Source organism: Danio rerio, chromosome 5, assembly GCF_049306965.1.
Source record: "Danio rerio strain Tuebingen ecotype United States chromosome 5, GRCz12tu, whole genome shotgun sequence".
In the NCBI taxonomy this organism is placed as follows: Eukaryota; Metazoa; Chordata; class Actinopteri; order Cypriniformes; family Danionidae; genus Danio; species Danio rerio.
The window spans coordinates 17510351-17529683 of NC_133180.1; the positions used below are offsets into that span (position 1 = coordinate 17510351).

A 19333-nucleotide genomic window follows, 5' to 3' on the forward strand; every position below is an offset into this window, starting at 1 on the left:
CACACACACACACACACACACACACACACACACACACACACACACACACACACACACAACAGTTCTGTCTGGTGCTTATAGCCAAGAGATATTAAAGTAATATCAGCGCTTGAACAGCCTCTTCACCCTTGTATATTACTCCACCCATACGAATGGCAAACAGAGCACTACAGTTTGACAAACATTACAGCTGTTGGACGGGGCTTTTAAGGTGAGAATGTAGTTGTTTAGATTGCAACTATGCAGTTTATTTATAAGGATAGTGGCTATTTTAAATATTCATAATTTTTGAGATTCAGCACATTGGTGGCCATCAGCCTGCCATACTTAGCAGAGCAAAGACGGTTGACGTTCAGCCACAAAATGGTGCAAGAGACCGTATAATATGTAGAGCTGTATTATACCATAGTAGTGGTTGCTTTGTTCTGGATTTTTCGGGGTTTTTCGGTATTGTGATCTCCTGATTGCAACAGAGAAATACTGGGAAAGCTATGTAGACTGATTGCAAATTGTGCTAAATACTTGAATAAAAATTATATATATATATATATATATATATATATATATATATATATATATATATATATATATATATATATATATATATATATATATATATATATATAATTTATGGTCACAACAGAAGCATTTACTAGAAAAATATTAAATATTTATGTTTTTTGAAAAAGCTGTCAAAATTAAACGAAGACAAAAACAAGTCAATATTCGAATTGAAGTAATCTTGTTTTCAGCTTGAAATAAGATTATTTTTAAAGATTTTGAAATTTATTTTTACCATTTATTTCTAAAAGAATTGTATTTTATACTTGTCTAGAAAATAATTCCTAAATTTAAGCCTCCTTTTTAATAATATTAAAAAAAAAAGTTACCCTGAATAATGCTTTTTTTTTCATCTTGAAGTTTGACATTAGTTTGACAAAAAAAATTAAAAATGAACAGCGCAATAGTATCTGGCTGCAGACTTGCATGTGCAAACCCAGACATGCAGTCTCAGACACATACACTCAATGGACCCTTTTCTCATTTCCAGGATTTTCAGTAGCAGAAGTTGTCATAGTAAAGCAACGATATGTTTTTTACAATCCTGTTTGCTGAAATCATAAAAGGCAGTTTCTGCAATGGTGTTATAAAGACTTTCAGAAAAAGGGAAAAAAAAAGACTAATGACGGCAGCCAGAAGAGAGAACAACGTCAAATTTACTGTCTCACCCCATAGACACTGCATTAGAAACACTTTGCATAATTGATAAACAGTTTTTTGTAATTGGATACAAAGATAATAAAATACAGACATGAATAAAATTAAATATTCATAGTTTTTTTTTTTTTTTTTTAAATAAAAATATTAAAACTTTCAAGGATTTAAGATGCTGATGACCAATAAAGATGTCATAACAGTCTATGGGTAAATAGTAAATAGGTAAATGCATTAAAAACATTGCTGGCAGTCTCAGCTTGCATGTGTACCAGGTGTGCAGGCAGATTAGAAACGAGACAAACCATTGTCTGCAGTGTATAGGCATGCAACACCACACACAGGAGAAAAAAAAAAGATGAAAACTGTAAAAATCTAGTTCAGCTCAATCTTGTCTGTCCGCTCAGATGTGTTGCTGCAGTCAGTACCTCAGTCAGTGAAAGTCTTCCTGGGAAGGTTTCCTGGTGACCTGCTTCTCATTCCTGTCCTGCTGTCCTCCTCAAAGCTCCCCATTACTGCATCCCGTCATCCATCCTGTGTGTCAGAGGAAGAGCGGGGGTATAATGTGAGCCATACATCAGTTTGCAGACTCTGTGTTGTGAGTGGAGCTGCCCTTGTCAGAAACCTGGACCTGGAACTGTCCTCTTCCGCTAAATTGAAAGCTGTCTCTCTGCTTTAGTGTCCTCTGGGTGTTTAACAGCTCTGGGAGTGAAAACATTAACATTTTACAACTTCTGCTTTTATCCTGCAAGGCCAGACTACACAACACATCTCTTTTTTTCCTCCTTCTTCTTCTCTAATACATATCTCGTCTGACAGAAGTACGAGAATGCAGAGGGTTTTATGGGGTTTATTTAAGACACAGCAAAACCTGTTTTATTATAAAAACGATTAATTGTCAATATATTTAAGGAATACGATTTACTTTAATACAACAAATATTACTTAACATTATAACAAAAAAATGTATATTATTTTTAATCTATACTATAATAAAACATATTTGTATAAATTAATTAAAAAAAATATTTAAATAAATAAAAGAGATTGATTACTTGGAAAAATATTAATTACATCTAATAATATATAAAATATTTATTAAATCCACTTTAATAAAAAGTTAATTCCTATATATCTTTATATTAATTTATGTTTTGTTTCTAATAAATGTCATACAAAGTATTTAAAATGTCTATTTAACTTAAATTATTTAAAATGAAATAAAATGTATTTATTGTGAAAAATAACACATTTATTGTAAATAAATATGTCGGCAAAGTTCCATTGTTTTTACTTTACTATAATAAAATAGTTTCTCATTTTCATTTATCACTCAACAGCCAAACTCTGCATGGACTCTTTTTACCAACCTGAATGCATGAATGAAAGATAATAAGAAAGTGTCTTCAGTCTTGGCTGTTTTTTTTTTTAATTGGCTACAATACAAAAAATAATAATATATATATATATATATATATATATATATATATATATATATATATATATATATATATATATATATATATATATATATATATATATATATATATAGAAGAGTTGGCCACCCACCACTTTGTTCACAGTCTGAGACAGAAAGTTGTGTGAATTCTCAGGACACCTATTTCAGTGATACCTGTCAACCAACAGGAGCATTTTATGCGTGGTTTTAAAAAAAAAAAAAAAAAAAAAAAAAACACCCATTAAACAGCTTCTCCTATCACCGTTTAATGTGCAGAGACAAGTCTAAGTAAGCCTTTTGTAGGCTGATTTCCCCAAAGACTGTAAACACTGGGACTCCATGGAGCTTTCAAAACATGCTGCGCTTGTTTGTGCCTCCTACATGTTAATTCACCAATCAGCCAATGGCCCAAAATACCTCTTCACAAAACCATTCAAGGTACGTTTTGTATTTTTAAAACAAACTTTAGAAACAGTTTTCATTAATAAAACATTATAAATATATAATGCATAAAATGTGTATTTAGGGACATTGTCTTAAAAATATTAACGTAGAGTCCCACTCTCCTATTTTTTACTGTGTTAACCTCTTGAGTCATACACTAAGCTTTAATTATCATGAAATAATTATTTTGTTCTGTTATTTGTGTTTACTATGCTAATGTGCTGTATACAGCAAGGGTTCTTAAACTCCATCCTGGAGGTCCGGTGTCCTGCAGATTTTAGCTTCAACTTGCCTCAACACACCTGCAAGGATGTTTCTAGAAAGCCTGGCTGTTTCACAATGTCCTTTCTTTAGTGATCTTGCATTATCGTGTAACGTCATCATCAACGCCCAAAGTTCACTTCCAATACTCAAGACCGCAAGAATGAAGGATGCTTGAAACTTCCCAGATGTGTTTTTGATATTAAGGATGCATCAATGCAGATTTAAGCACCGAACTCGCTCGAGAAGTCCCAGAAGTCATTGGGACTGCAAGTGGGATGCGCAGCATTTTATATAAGTTTATCATTTCAGAGATATAATTTATTTACCTCAGGTAAACATTACCATGAAATCTTAATAAAAGGAGTAAACACATTAAGGTTGTTTATTTGCTGAAATTTGTATTAAAATCTGTTTTATTTGTATTGTGCAACATATATTTGTAAAGTCTTCATGCATAACATATATTGTGAAAAGTGGAAAAACAATAAATCGTTATATGAATGCTGTAATGTTTAATTATTTTTCCTTTAAAAACGCGTAAAGGTCATGTGACCATCAGGAAGAATGCAGCATCTCATTTCTCAGGATGCGTTCTCTGTTCTCAGGTCTCCAGTGTTCGTTCTTCCGAGGTGACCTGGCAAGACTGGTCTTCACAAGAACGCAAGTCTGTTCTCTGTTGAGAAACAGCCAATAATAAGAGCTTGACTAGCTAGCCCACCTGTCTGATTGGGGTTGGAGCTAAAATCTGCAGGACACCAGACCTCCAGGACAAAGATTGAGAACCCCTGGTGTACAGTATACAACATGGAACTTTATTTTTCTTTATTAGTAGCAATTTCAGTAATAACAATAGATGTTGTGTCTCTTCCTACATTCTGGTGAACTCTGTTATGCTGGTAATGAAAAGCATAAGAATCTGTAAAGCACTGACAGAAAAAGCATGTGACACAAAAGACAGTGGTTCTCATCCACGTTCTCAGAGAACCACCAACACTGCATGTATTGGATGTCTCATTTTTCCTTTTGAAAGACCATTTCAGGTCTTTCAGTCTCTGCAAACGAGCTGATGATCTGAATCTTCCCCTCCGGAAAGAACATCAGAACAAGATGTATGCTGTGGTCAGTCTGATATTTCTCAATACTAATATATAAATATTTCACTGTGATATGTGTTTTAAACAATAAATGTTATTAATTAATTTCGCTAATCAGTCTATTCAAGAAAAAAAAAGTCCGAAATTGTCAGTTCTAGAGCACCAAAAGACATCGTGTTCACATGACTTTGTTTTCTCTTAAAATGGATGTTTTTATCTACATTTAGCCTGAAAATAAAATCAAGTAAGATGTACAGTATAGTTTGTAATTTAATCTATAGTAACATCTGAATGTTTATCTGATCTTAATCAGAGGATACTGTAGGTCAGAAATCTTAAATATATGTTTTATTAATAAACTAGACATAACTAAAACTGAATATATAAATGACTGAAGCATGTATTACACAAACTAACCAAAACAGTTGACCCCCCTTAAATTTATAATAATTCGCACACTGCGTATATTGTTACTCGAACACCCCTGCACTGTAATAGCCAGGGATGTAAATTTGTTAGGTTGCTCTCATGTACCAATAAACACTATGGTGACTAAGAGAGAAGCATCAAATCTTCTCACTCTGACCTCAGAGGAATTGAAAGAAACTGCATGTCAAAGAAGGTGAAGTTCCGGAACACACCCACTGACTGCATTAATGCAACAGAGCGATGATAGCGCAAAGGTCAAAAAGCCCAAAACAAAATCACCCCTAATAGGGTCAACTGATAATAGCTTGGTGTTTATTTAATGTAAATATCTTATTTTTAACTGTGCTGTTACCTCGCCTCCCCTCACTACTGGCTCTGAGCACAGGACACAGCAGGTTTACTGCGTTAGTTGGTGATCTTATACGAAGCAGATTGTGCAATGATTCACTGGTTTGCGCTCACTGTGCGTTTCCTCCTATGACTTCATCATTGAACCGCATCATGTGTAAAAAACACAAGACACCCACTAGCCTGCTAATATAAATTTCCTATTTGTTTCATTGCACCACATGCAAGCTATGGGCGAATTTGCAGCGACAGCATTTATCGGGTCTCCAGCGAGGTTTTAAATAAGATCTTCTCCTTAGATAAGTGCGGGCAGAAGATGCTTGTTTATGAACGCATTGGAGCTGAACAGCTGAAGCCTGGCTGAGCAGGTTTCTGCAAACTCTCTTCGCAAACACACTGGAAAAAAAAACAAATTAAAGAAACGCCTTGAGAACACACAGGTGGCTGTATAAGAAGTGCTTACTCTAGGATAGCTTCTTGCTGTGGTCTCATCCGTCTCGACTCTCTTTCTCTCTCTCAGGACTACACAAGCAATAAATATATGAAAGGAAGGAAATTGAGTGGCTTTCACTGCAGATGAGAGAGGGGGAAAGAGCGAATGCATCAATGGAAAGCAGTAATGTTTATTTTCTAGAGTTGTGGGCTTTTGAGTTTGCTTCAGAAAAGATTGATTGCTTTGAGAAGCATTCAGAGATCAGCTGAAGTGTTGTGTGGTTTATAATATAATGATTGGACTGTTAAACGTATATCCTATTATGAAAGAGTGTTTAAGTGCAGAGCTTTAAGAAAAAACCCCTGCAGACACATCATAGGACGTTAATATTAGGTCGCAAGCGTCTAAGAACAATGTTATTTTGATGTCCAATAAAGATGTGAAATGACGTTGATATTTTTTTAATAATAATAATAATAATAATAATAATAATAATAATAATAATAATAATAATAATACCTTACATTTACATAGCGCTTTTCTAAACACTCATAGCGCTTTACACAATGTGGGGAATCTCCTTATCCACCACCAGTGTGCAGCATTCACCTGGATGATGCGACGGTGGCCATATTGCAGATGGTTGATTTTAGGTCATGTTGGAAAGTGACCAAAATCCGAGCCAACATCTTAAACCAAAGTCAAACACTGATTTATTCGTCAGGTATGGTAACCAAAATCCAATGTCTGATAGGTGTCATATTGGTAACATCCACAGAACCTCAAGCTGTAACATCATTAGATACTGATATTTGGTTGTTTTTAGGTTGTGTTGGAACGTAACCAAAATGCAACGCCTGTCTGATGTTGGACATTGATGTCGGTCTGACATCGTCCCGCTTCATTCCGCTGTAGCGACCCAGATTAATAAAGGGACTAAGCCGACAAGGAAATGAATGAATGAATGAATAATATTGGGAAGGATCAGGACCGTACAATAATTGTTCAATAATGGAATTTGGTACAAAATAAAGCTCAGGAAAACTAATAAATGAAAAATGCTCTAAAAAAGGTTTTGCAGTTTGTTCAAGAATAGTTGTTGTTCAATAGTTTTAGACAATATTCACACAAATATTTTGATCTGCTTAAAATGTTGACCACTAAAAAATGACTTTTGTTGCTTGTTCAAGCTACTTAGGCCCAATCCTAATTCTAACCCTTAGCCCTTGTCCTTACCCCTCATTGTGCACGTTCATGTGAAGGGGTAGGGGTGTGCCAATTCTCTTTAGCTTGATGGCGTAGGGCTAAGGGGAAGGAATAGATATCCCTTAAAACTATGATTTTTCAAGACCACACTGAAATCCAAGGGGTAAGAAAATTTCCCTAAATACACCAGCCACAATGGCAGGATAGCTGCACACGGAAGTAAGGAGATCCACAAATTAGTATTTTTTGTCAATTAATAAAAAAATGTTAATACAGTCATAACCGCATTCGTGTTTTACCTTCATGCTTTAATAAATAATAATAATAATAAATAAAAAAACAAAAAAACGCTAAATTTCATAATCTATAATCCATAATAATCACTTCTGCACAGCAGTCCCACACCATTCTGACACTCGAATACCCTGTCAGAAAAGTCTAGTGGCTGGAAATGAGCTTTTTACAGTGTCTGCTATCATATTAATTTAGATGTTTGTGTGTTTACATTGATGAATTGTGATAAATTGTAGAAACCAGCATTTTTTTACAGTGTACTAATAAAAAATAAAAAAATAAAAAAAGACCACAGTTTTGGCTGAAAAAGTAATTAATATATTTATATCATACAGCAAAACAAGCTACAGATGCACTGTAAAACATTAAAACTTTTTAAAATAAATTGTCAACAATTAGTATTGTTGTTAACAATATTACTAGATATTTTTTTTTCGTTTTAAGAAGTGTAACAATACTTCAATAGTGTAACAATACTTCAATAAGTCAGTTTGACTGGACCTATTTGATATAGGTTGAGATGGCTAGAAAAGTTAAATTGATGCAACTGAAAAGAGGAAAAAAAACTTTAAGCAGCAATCAATTGTTACACCATGGACAGCATGAGGGTGGCTAAAAACGGTAAATACAGTGGTCCCTACCCATAACAAGGTTCACCTTTCAAGGTCTCGCAGTTTCACACATTACCTTTATAATAAATAGTAATTTGCCATGCTTTTTTTTTTTTTTTTACAAAGCATTGTGTTATGTGTCTTGATAGACCAGGGTGCGAATTACAGGGGGGTTGGGGGGGGCTTCAAATCCCCCTAATTAACGATTGATCTCCCCTGAAGAACATCAAAACAAGAAGTTTTTAAAACCATTTAAAATGTCAAAATTATTAGCTTTTTTTTTTTTCCAACAGTCTAGACAACAAACCATCATTATACAATAACTTTCCCAATTACACAAACCTGCCTAGTTAACCTAAAAAATAAATCTAGTAAAATATTATTTACCATCATCATGGCAAATATAAAATAAATCAGTTCTTGGAAATGAGTTATTAAAACTATTATGTTTAACAATGTGTTAAAAAAAAAAAATCTCTCTGTTAAACAGAAATTGGGTGAAAAAATAAAGAGGGGGCTAATAATTCAGGAGGGATAATAATTCTGACTTCAACTGTAATTGCTAGCACATAAAAGTAGAATAAAATATTTACTTTTTTGTCACATCCATAACGCGTGTTTATTTTCCACATTTAAAGTACTAAACATGTTTACAGATTGCTATTTTTCTGGTCCCTCAAGTCTGTGTTTAGTTGTTCTGGAAAATATAAACAAAAGTTTCAATATAATATTAACATATGCTTTCTATGTGAATTTATGTTTAGAGTTTTTACTGCAAATGTCACATCCATAACGCTGGAATTGCTCACTTGCAGTTTGTGAATCTCCTATTTGTTTCATTGCACCACATGCAAGCTTTAAGTGAATTTGCTGTTTGAATTAACTTATTTAATATAAGTTGAGATGTTTAGAAAAGTTAAATTAATTCAACTGAAAAAAAAAATTAAAACTTTAGGCAGCAATCAATTTTACACCATGAACAGCATGAGGGTGAGCAAAACTGTAAACATCATCGTTGGGTGAACTATCCTTTTAACATTGCCATTGCTTTTTCCTGTCAGTTAACTCAAAGCATCTGAAAAATGACACCATGATTGCACTTCATCTTTTGGACAGGTAATTATGTGCTTTAATTTGTTTGGTGATTGTGTTAAAGCAATTAAGTATTTTTGTGTAGCTTAGTGGCTCAATGCTAACAGCAGCTACGTTCTATCAACAAACATGTACTGTTTACATTTGGTACATTTGGTATTATAATTAAATTGTAAAGTTGTCTCTGTGGAATAAAGCCTTCACTTAATTATTAAAAATGTCGAGGTATTGCTTTGAGCAGATCACACTTACCAGTCTTTAGCTTTGTAGCGTTGCTGAAGGCTTGATTTGGTTCAGGTGTGTTTGATTAGGTTGAAGTAACGCTGTGTTCAGGTCTTCCTGGCAGGTTCTTCTTATTTACGAGATGCCAAGTTGTAATTATGATGTCAGGTGTGTTCAAATCACTTTGGTAGGAACATATATAAAACTCAACATGATTTTTTAAAACTCTCATCTACAAAATGATCAGTAAACTGCATTGTGTTGTAGCTTGTATCTGTTTTTATTCAGTTTATAAATGTGCTGATAACTGAATTGTCATATGTTGTATCATAAGACCACAAAAAGTATTTTCTAGATGCTATTTGCTGTATAGGCCTATGACAAAAATTATAAATATACTGTCAGTACAGATGGTTTACACCATTGTGTCAGACGTGTTATTTTACAGACAAACAGCGAACTCAGAAACTCAGGTGTTAAAGGAAATCTATTGTTTCCCAGTCACAATCGGCTTCATGTTGATGTTCATGTGCTTTTATCTTATAAATGCAATCTTTCAGATGACATTTCTCGAAATCACAATTGTTGTGTACTGAAATAGAGTAAGCGAAATTTAAAGGTGGCACAGTGGCTCAGTGGTTAGCACTGTCACCTCACAGAAAGAAAGTTGCTGGTTCGAGTCCCAGTTGTGGCAGTTGGCTTTTTTTTGTGAAGTTTGCAATGTTCTTTCTATGTTCACGTGGGTTTTCTCCAGGTGCTCCAGTTTCCCCAAAAAGTCTAAAGACATGCGCTACAGGTGAATTGAATAAACTAAATTGTCCTTAGTGTATGAGTGTGTGTGAGAAGGAGTGTGCTTGGGTGTTTCCCAGTACTGGATTGCGGCTGAAAGGGCATCCGCTGCGTAAAACATATGCTGGAATAGTTGGCGGTTCAGTTCACTGTGGCAACCTCTGAAATAGAGACTAAGCCAAAGAAAATTAATAAACGAAAGAATGAGCCTATATAAAACAATAAAAAAATCTAAATTAATAATTTATTAGTACATTATTCATAGATTTAGAAAGGGGACATTCTCAGAACATTGCCAACGTTATGATAACATTATCTTACAAACTCTTATCCAGTACCTTTAAAATAATAGCCTAGTCAATAATGTTTAATTAATGTAAAGCCACACACGTACACACACACAAAATGCACCTTTAACCTTTAAGCAGCTTTATTTCTACATTTTAGTTAAGTGTTGGTTGTTATTAGCCCCTCTGTATATTTTTTTGCCCAATTTCTGTTTATTGGAGAGAAGATTTTTTCATCATATTTCTTATCATAATTGTTTTAATAACTCATTTCTAACAACTGACTAATTTATCTTTGCCATGATGACAGTAATAAATGTTTGACTAGATATTTTTTAAGACACTACTATACAGCTTAAAGTGACATTTAAAGGCTAAACTAGGTTAATTAGATTAACTAGGCAGGTTAGAGTAATTAGGCAAGTTAAGGTTTGTTCTGTAGACTATCGAAAAAAAAATAGCTAATAATAAAACAATTATTAGAAAAAAGGGGCTAATAATAATAACCTTAACTTGTTTTTTTAAAAATTAAAAAACAGTTTTTATTCTAGCCAAAATAAAACAAATAAGACTTTTCCCTAAAGAAAAATTCAAAAAGGGGGCTAATAATTCTGACGTAAACTAAACATTCCCATTCCAATTAATACTTTCAGAATGATAAAATAATGTTTCCTTAATATTTAATAAGCTTTTACATCTAGAACTGTTCTAGAACCCCAGCTACCCATCTCCACATGTGATGTCATCAAATTTTATACACAGTAGAAAACAATATTACTTGTTTTTTCCCCTTCACATAAAACACATCACACAACTTTGTAGAAAAGAGAAGAAAACTTGTATTTTATTGTTTTGATCTTCCTGGATTATCATGTTTGAAGTATTTTACAACGTGTTTTTTCTACAATAGGACCTCTTAACATTATATTCATATTTTCATTAATTTAAAATCAAATATTTTGTACATGCTTAGGGAGGAACATTCCCTGGTCTGATGGCATAAAGATGGAGAAAGGCACATGAGTTCTTGAGTGAACACATTGTGTTGTGCATCAGCAATTAAGTCTGTAAATTAAAGAAAGAAAATACTCAATAGCTAAAAGAGCTGAAACTGTGGTGTCAGATTGAAGTCTATCCTACTTTCTGTTTTCGTAGCACTTAGGATACCCATTAAAGTTTCAATGTGGATATTCAATTATCCAAAGCAATTCACAGCCTGAAGAAATAAGTGTTGATATGGCAATTGATAAGTAATAAATCTCGAGACTTTGCTCAGTGGGCTTTGCAACTTTAGCTGCTTCTTTCTTTGTTTATCCTCAGCTCTTTCATCATTCCTCTCAGAATTTTCTCCCAAATCCGCTGGAAGTCTATAAAGTGGAGCAAGTCTTTCTTCTGCTTTAGCCGGTTGCTCGACAGTAAATGCGTCCAAAGACAATATTTCACCTTTGGACGTCTATATTGAGAGTGTTTTCCCCTCAAAGAGAGTTTCTTGCGTGAGTGAGCCTGAACCCCAGACTCTATGGCTGCTCTCCAGCTCAGGTTATTTAGTTTTCAGCTTGGATGTTTCTCAGTGTCTGGGGTGTTTTATCCAGTTCCGAATCATCCATTTCTGCCCTGAGCAGCGCTGGACCACCAGCCGCAGGCCAAAGTTCGCATCTTTTGACATTTCAACCTCCAAACAGCGTCCCGTGTCTCGACTTATGATAGGGCCATTCTGAAAAAAACAAAACAAAGATGATTATAAATATACAGTATACACTAGATTAGTTACTGTTCATTTATTTATGTTTTATATTTAGCTAGAATGCATTCAATTATTGTTTCAAGTGACTATAATTTTATATTAAATAAAATTCATGGATGTTGCAAAATATTTAAATTAAAATATAAACGTAAAAACTTGCTGGATAAGTTGGCGGTTTATTCCACTGTGGCGACCCTGGATTAGTAAAGGAACTAAGCCGACAAGAAAATGAATGAATGAAAACAAATGCTGGTTCTTTTATTTGTAGTACTTTTATTACTGTTTCTATTATAATTGTATTTGAGTTAAGTTTTAATTCATTAATTCATTCATTTTCCTTTGGCTTAGTGCCTTTATTCATCAGGGGTTGCCACAGCGGAATGAACCACCAACTTATCCAACATATGTTTTACACAGCATATGCTTTTCCAGCTGCAACCCAGTACTGGGAAACATCCATACTAGGGGTGTCAAAATTAATTGTTTCTTAGATGCACCACGATGCAGATGTAGACAATTAAGTAATTAATGTATCATTCATGCATTCATTTTCAACTGCTTTTCCTGGCCGGGTCGAAGGGGCAGCAGTCTTAACAGAGTACCCCAGACTTCCCTCTCCCCAGATACTTCCTCCAGCTCCGCCCAGGGAATCCCGAGTTGTTCCCAGGCCAGCCAAGAGACTTAGTTCCTTTAGTGTGTCCTGGGTCTTCTCCAAGGCCTCCTCCCTGTAGGACATGCCTGGAACACCTCCCTAGGTAGGCGTCCAGGAGGCATCAGAAACAGATGCACGAGCTACCTCGGCTGACTTCTCTCGATGTGGAGGAGCAGCGGCTTTACTCCGAGCTCCTTCTAGGTGACAGAGCTCCTCACCCTATCCAAAAGGGTGCGCCCTGCCACCCTGTGAAGGAATCCGAGATCTTGTCCTTTCGGTCATGACCCAAAGCTCATGACTATAGGTGAGAGTAGGAACACAGAATGACCGTAAATCGAGAGTTTTGCCTTTCAGCTCAGCTCCTTCTTTACCACAATGGACCGGTACATTGACCACATTACTGCTGACACTGCACCTCCGCCTGTCAATGTCACGTTCCCTCCTTCCCTCACTCATGAACAAAATCCCAAGATATTTGAACTCCTCCACCTGGGGTAAGGACTTTGCTCCAACCAGTTGATGACAAACCACCTTTTTCCGATAGAGCACCATGGTCTCAGATTTGCAGGTGCTGATTCTCATCCCAGCCGCATCACACTTGGCAGCAAACTCCTCCAGTGCGGATTGAAGGTCCATGTTTGATGAAGCCAACAGAACAACATTGTCTGCGAATAACAGAGATGAAATCCTGATGTCCCCAAACCGGACGCCCTCTAGCCCAAGGCTGCACTTTGAAATTCTCTCCGTAAAAATTATTAACAAAATTGGTGACAAAAGGCAAAGGGGAGAGTCTAACATGCACTGGAAGTGCAAGTCTGACTTTTTCCGGCAGTGCAAACCAAACTCCTGGGGCCTCATGTATCAACGCTGCGTACGCACAAAAACTTTGCGTACGCCAGGTTTCACGCTCATGTTTGGATTTTTTTAACGATGAAATTAACGTGGGAATGTGCGCAGGTCCACACCAACTTCATGCCTGACGTGTGTACATTTCTTGTGTGTGTCTGTTTTATTTCCATTGGTGACTCCTAGAGGCAATTGTGTTAAATTGCACACTACAAAGTGTCTTTGAGCCGTGTAATGGAAGCTGTATGAGACGGGTTCATCCGCATGTCTAGCAGGTATATAAGGTTTCCATACCATGCATTTGACCAGCCAAACATTAAAGTGCAATTTGCAGATGTCGCCGTTTTTCCCAATGTAATCAGAGCAATCTACTATACATTGCTATAAAGGCACCATCTGAGGATGAATTTGCAAATGTGAATCGTAGGGCTGGGCGATTTGGCAAAAAAAAAAAAAAAAAAAAACTATTTTTTTTCTAAAGTTTGACCGATTCACGATTTCGATTTTTTTTTTATTGTGTTACTAGTCTTCTCAAAACATTACAACAACATGACTGAAGTAACATTCTCTTTAAAAGTTGAACTTTAAAACTTGAAAAACCATCTGGTTAAGGAATATTGTATTTTTAATGGCCATGTCATACAAAAATCAGTCAAGGTGTAAATAAATATAAAACAAATTCGCGAGTTAAATGTCATTGCTGAAGATTTGAATAAGAAATATTTGTGTAAATATTGCAATTGCAGGAATACAGAGGTATATTTTGCAAGTTTTGCTGAGCCTAGAAAAGATTGGCTTTCAGCTCGACTTTGACTTTGTCTTCTTCTGATTGAATGTCAGGTTGTAATGCTGCTGCCTTTTTCTTTAAAAGATACCGTGGAATAAAAGGACTGAACATGTAAACTGTAAAGCCTAATTTAACCCAATGCATGAAGTTGTGGATGTATAGCAGAAGCAAATAAAAGCACCAGATGTGTGTCTAATTTAAAATAATATATTTAATCTATTTTCCTTTTCCTCCTTTTAAATATGGATTATTTGATGCACTTTGCTCCACTCTGTATTATGCTGCCTGATCTGTCTGGTTTTTAACTAGGTCCGCTAAATGACGTCATGGGGGCGGGTACTTTCATTTTCACTGCTACAGTCCCTCACCTCTGCTCGTGTTTAAACCAAAAGATCGGCACGGTTTTTCACATGGCAGGGTTTTAAGTCCTTCATACATGTTGAGATCGAGTTTATCAACTTGATGAGGGAATATTCTTGACAATCTACACAGACATGACTCAGACTAATGCAACAAGTAAAATCCTACATGACTTCATGCTTTAACAGGCAGTCAAGCACATGACAGTTTAAACTATCACACACCAGACGCGCATATTCGCATGATATTTAACATGAAACTAATCAGATGGCGCTCTGTGGCGCGGCTGAATTATGAACTGTGTCTTGAATCGTGGCTGGGTGGCGCCGGTGTGTGTATAGAAACCTGTTTAGAATTCTAAAATCCATGGCGCTGTGTGGTGCTACGCGGTGCGTTGCCAAGAGGTACTTCTGGTGTGCTTCCTGCTTCATACAGAGAGTGAACCAAAGGGCTTTGGTGCCATTATATTGTATTATATATATTTATTTGTTAAATCTCGATTTCTCGATTTAATATAAAACTAAATCGTCGTCAAAACGTAAATTCGAATTAATCGAAAAAAATCGCCCAGCCCTAGTGAATCAGAAACATTTCCAATTTCAATAAACGTGCAAATAAAACATGACACATATACTTATAAGTGATTCATACTTGTCTTCCTCGTGATAAAAGTATAGGCAAAATCTGATATGCTTTGAGCACAAAACTTCTGAGAGCAGTGCACGTAGGACAGTTTATGAAGGATGTACCGCTGGATCTTGTCTCACTATAGTTGTTAAACGTGATATTAAATTAATCTTGTCTCTATATAATGACTCTTCAGTCTTTTGAATCAAGTCACAGCGTCAGTACACTGCTTCAATCTTTCGCTTTCACGCTTGTACTTAGTAATTGTAACGAAAACCCCAGACACTTTTGGTTGGTTCCTGTTGGTTGTGAACCTTTTTTACCAACCAAGTTTGTTGACGCCATATAACAACACAGATCACTCTGTCTATTCATGCCAGAGTCTTCCGGAAAAACTGATTGTGAGGTGGTCATTTGTTTGTAACTCATCTTTATTTATTTATGATTTGATTATGGGTAAGACAAAGACCTTGCGGGTCAAGTAGTTAAAAAGGTAGCCTAAAATAGTTAATCCGTTATGAATTAATTAATTATTCGTAAATAATTAATTTACAGCTGCCTTCAATGAAAATGCCATTGTCTATCGCAATGTTTCACATTAGACATCGTACGATCTCCCAACCCTAGTATTAAATCAACAAACAAAATATTAAGACAAATATATACAACACAAAAACAACAAAACAAATTAAAAACTGTAACCACTGTATACAAACTATCCACTTACTTAAGCCTAGTTCACACTACAGGAATTTAAATTTGGAAGTTAATGAGCTCTCTGATGGATCGGGCTGTGATCGGGAAGAAATCTGTGGGTGAACACCACAGCGATTAGAAGACACAAAATCAAGTCATGTAGTGTGAACGGCACAGCGATCTGCCAATGTTTAATAACCTGTAGTGTGAACTAGGCTTTTGGAATTGCTCAGGGTTCTGCCACAGCATGCTCGCTAGCCAGGTAAACTGATACTTTAGATATAAAACATCTTAGCTGTGCTTTTGGAAACCAATACATTTTTAAACATCTATTATCTCTTTATTTAGCATCTATTTAGCATTTTTATTTATGTATTTATTTCAATTTACTTCATATTAATAATGAATTTATTTGATTTATATATTTCCTCACACACAAAAATTACTTCAACAAGAGACGATAAAATATTAATATGAAGCAACATTAGCTAATAAACTAATAAAGCAAATAAACAAACAGTTTTGTACCTGAGTAAAATCCCAGAGCCTCTGGGAAGACCGGGTGACAGAATCACATTTTTTCAAGCTTGGAGTCCTTCCTCTTCCATCATCCACCAGGCATTTTGTGTCAGGCAGAAACGTAGTTGACCCCAGGGGTCCTAACTGCAATAAGCCCTCAGTGGTGTATCTTGCCAGCTGAAATGAAACATCACAGGAAATTTCTGATGTTATAAAATGTAACAGAAGATTTATAGAAGAAATACAGCTTAAAGGGATAGTTCACCACAAATGAAAATTCTGTCCTCACTCCTCCATTTGTTCGAAATCTGTTTGAGTTCCTCTTCTTTAACACAAAAGGATATTTTTTTGAAGAATGTAAGTAGCCAAACAACCATTGAGTATGTATTCTAAACAAAGGAAGTCTATTATAACAGCAGCATTCTTCCAAATATCTTATGAAACTCATTTTTGTGAACTACAGTATCTATTTCAAGGAATAGTTCACTCACACATTAAAATGGCATCCTACTTTTTTGTCCTAATGCCATCTTTTGTCTTATTTTCTTCTTTGCAAATCAAAATAAAGTATGTTTTATTCCAAATGTATGAACAAAAACTGTAAAATATTTTTGGTTATGTTCTGTTTATGTTCTAACAGAACCCTTTTTCAACAAGTATACAGCAATGTATAACATTCATTATTCATCCACATTTCTAGGTAGTTTATGCTTTAGTTTTAAACACTCATGGAAAATTGATATCTTTGGCCTTTATTCAGATATACTGTTGTTAGGTGATATAAATATTTAAGCATATGGTGTTCTTGCACATTGATGGTGTAAAACTCTTGTAAGGGTCCATGTTCCAAATGGTTCTTTTGCAGTAATACAAGTAAACATTGAAGAATAAACTGGGAATGGCTGCAAATCAAACACAAAGAGAATCAATGAAATGTTACTAACTGATGATACTGCAGTTTGCACTTTATTTCTAGTCAGTCATATTTTTTTCTAAACGTCTAGTTTTCTCCTCTTCTCGGTACCTCATATATTTATGATTTTTTTGCTGAGTTCACTAAACTTGTAGGATCATTAAAAGCAAATATGTCTCCACCAGGCATGCATATTGACTCTACTCCCAGTGGGCACCTTGATGTCTAAAAATCATCAAAAAACATATCTTAAAATGTAAATAAATTTTATGTCAATTGATTAAAGTTATGTAATAGTTTTTTGACGTTTTTTTAAAGCTTGCGTTCACATCAAGGCAGTTTATATCCACTGATTAGATACACAGACCAATGTACATTTGTAATTTGCAATTGAAGCTTTTTGATGAATAAAACTGTGATCAATGTGTGGATGTCAAAAGAATTACACAATTTTTTTACAATTGATTAGCATTTTTGATGTGTTTTTGTTTCAATAACCGTTATACCTCATCTGTCAATATTACAATGAATTGCTTGTGGAAGCATAACGATATTGCTCAATACAAGTTCAGAGGGAATATGTGCCCAGAGGTACATTTTTGAGAATTGAGAAATATGTGCTCGTGGCTGCATTTTGTGTGTAAAACTAATGCTATAAGGCGATGCCGCTGACCGCTTACCTCCGTATGGAGGTGGTATTATTTGCCTTAATCTTAATAAGACAATAAAATGAATAAATAATATATTAAGTATTATTATTATTATGTTGTACTACTACTATTATTTATTATGAATAAATAATATGATTAAGAAGAAGGTCGCTGGGTTGCTGATTCGAACCTCGGCTTAGTTGGTGTTTCTGTGTGGAGTTTGCATGTTCTCCCTGCCTTCGCGTGGGTTTCCTCCAGGGGCTCCGGTTTCCCCCACAGTCCAAAGACATGCAGTACAGGTGAATGGGGTAGGCTAAATTGTCCGTAGTGTATGAGTTTGTGTGTGAATGTGTGTGTAGATGTCTCCCAGAGATGGGTTGCGGCTGGAAGGGCATCCGCTGTGTAAAAACTTGCTGGATAAGTTGGCGGTTCATTCCGCTGTGGCGACCCCGGATTAATAAAGGGACTAAGCTGACAAGAAAATAAATGAATGAATGAATAAATATGATTAAGTTGTTTAAATGAGTTGCTTTTTAAATGTTCCTTTAATGATCTCGTTTTACATGTTATAGCACATAATTCGATTAACGGCATTGCGTCACCACACTATCCATGTTTCCTCTGGAGTTTCATGTCATTTCAGGCATTTCATTTTTAATTTGTCGACTTTAACTGCAGTTTGGCACTTTCACTTTAATTCAGCAACATTTCATGCTAAGATTTTAGATGCAAGTAATAGAATTTGATAGTGCACGGCATAAGAAAAAAAAACCTTCAGGTGCAGAGAACAGTGTCAAACAGCGTTGTATGTATAGACCATACTGTGGCACAATTCGGCGAAAATCCTACAGGATGATAATAGTTTGATTTAGGTGTTTACATGTCTGTACTACACTTCAATAATGAAGTGCGGATTAAATTCATCAAAAACCGTGATTTACTTGGGTACTCTTTATCAGAGTATTGTCTTAATCATAACTAAATCGGATTATTGTTGTCCATGTAATCATACTCATTGTTGGATTTGGGACATGGAGTGGAGTAAACCAGGTATTGAGTCTGGTGAAGGACCATTCCAGAAACCAAGTAAAACGAAATCCAAAAAAGCAATGTGCAATCATGGTAAAAGCATGCAGCCACAATGGCTTTCTCTTCTAGTTTGCTTTTGAAAACAGTTGTAATCAAGCTGATATATTATGCACAACAAGCCAACTTCTGACATTGAAATTAACAGAAATGCACACAGCGGCCTCTAGTTGCTTTTAGAGAAATGGCATGTATGAGAAAATGTGCCCCAGTAACATATTTAAGATTGATAGGTGGCTTCTAGTGTATTTTTGAAAACAAAAACT

The 19333-nt window shown here is 35.3% G+C and overlaps 2 protein-coding genes across 2 annotated transcripts in view; both read right to left on the bottom strand.

Annotated features, from left to right (window-relative positions):
• Positions 1–9220, bottom strand: part of atad1a (ATPase family AAA domain containing 1a) — an 82487-nt gene extending 73267 nt beyond the window's left edge. The window contains exons 1-2 of the mRNA XM_073949945.1: positions 9142–9220; positions 1644–1749 (exon numbers count right to left, since the gene is read on the bottom strand). The gene's annotated coding sequence lies outside the window, so the exon portion shown is untranslated. The remainder of the gene's footprint in view (positions 1–1643; positions 1750–9141) is intronic.
• Positions 9221–11002: 1782 nt separating this feature from the next.
• Positions 11003–19333, bottom strand: part of galnt9 (polypeptide N-acetylgalactosaminyltransferase 9) — a 182842-nt gene continuing 174511 nt past the window's right edge. The window contains exons 10-11 of the mRNA XM_001337982.10: positions 16428–16595; positions 11003–11901 (exon numbers count right to left, since the gene is read on the bottom strand). Of these exons, the coding sequence (XP_001338018.1) occupies positions 11755–11901; positions 16428–16595 (315 nt within the window). The 3' untranslated portion in view covers positions 11003–11754. The remainder of the gene's footprint in view (positions 11902–16427; positions 16596–19333) is intronic.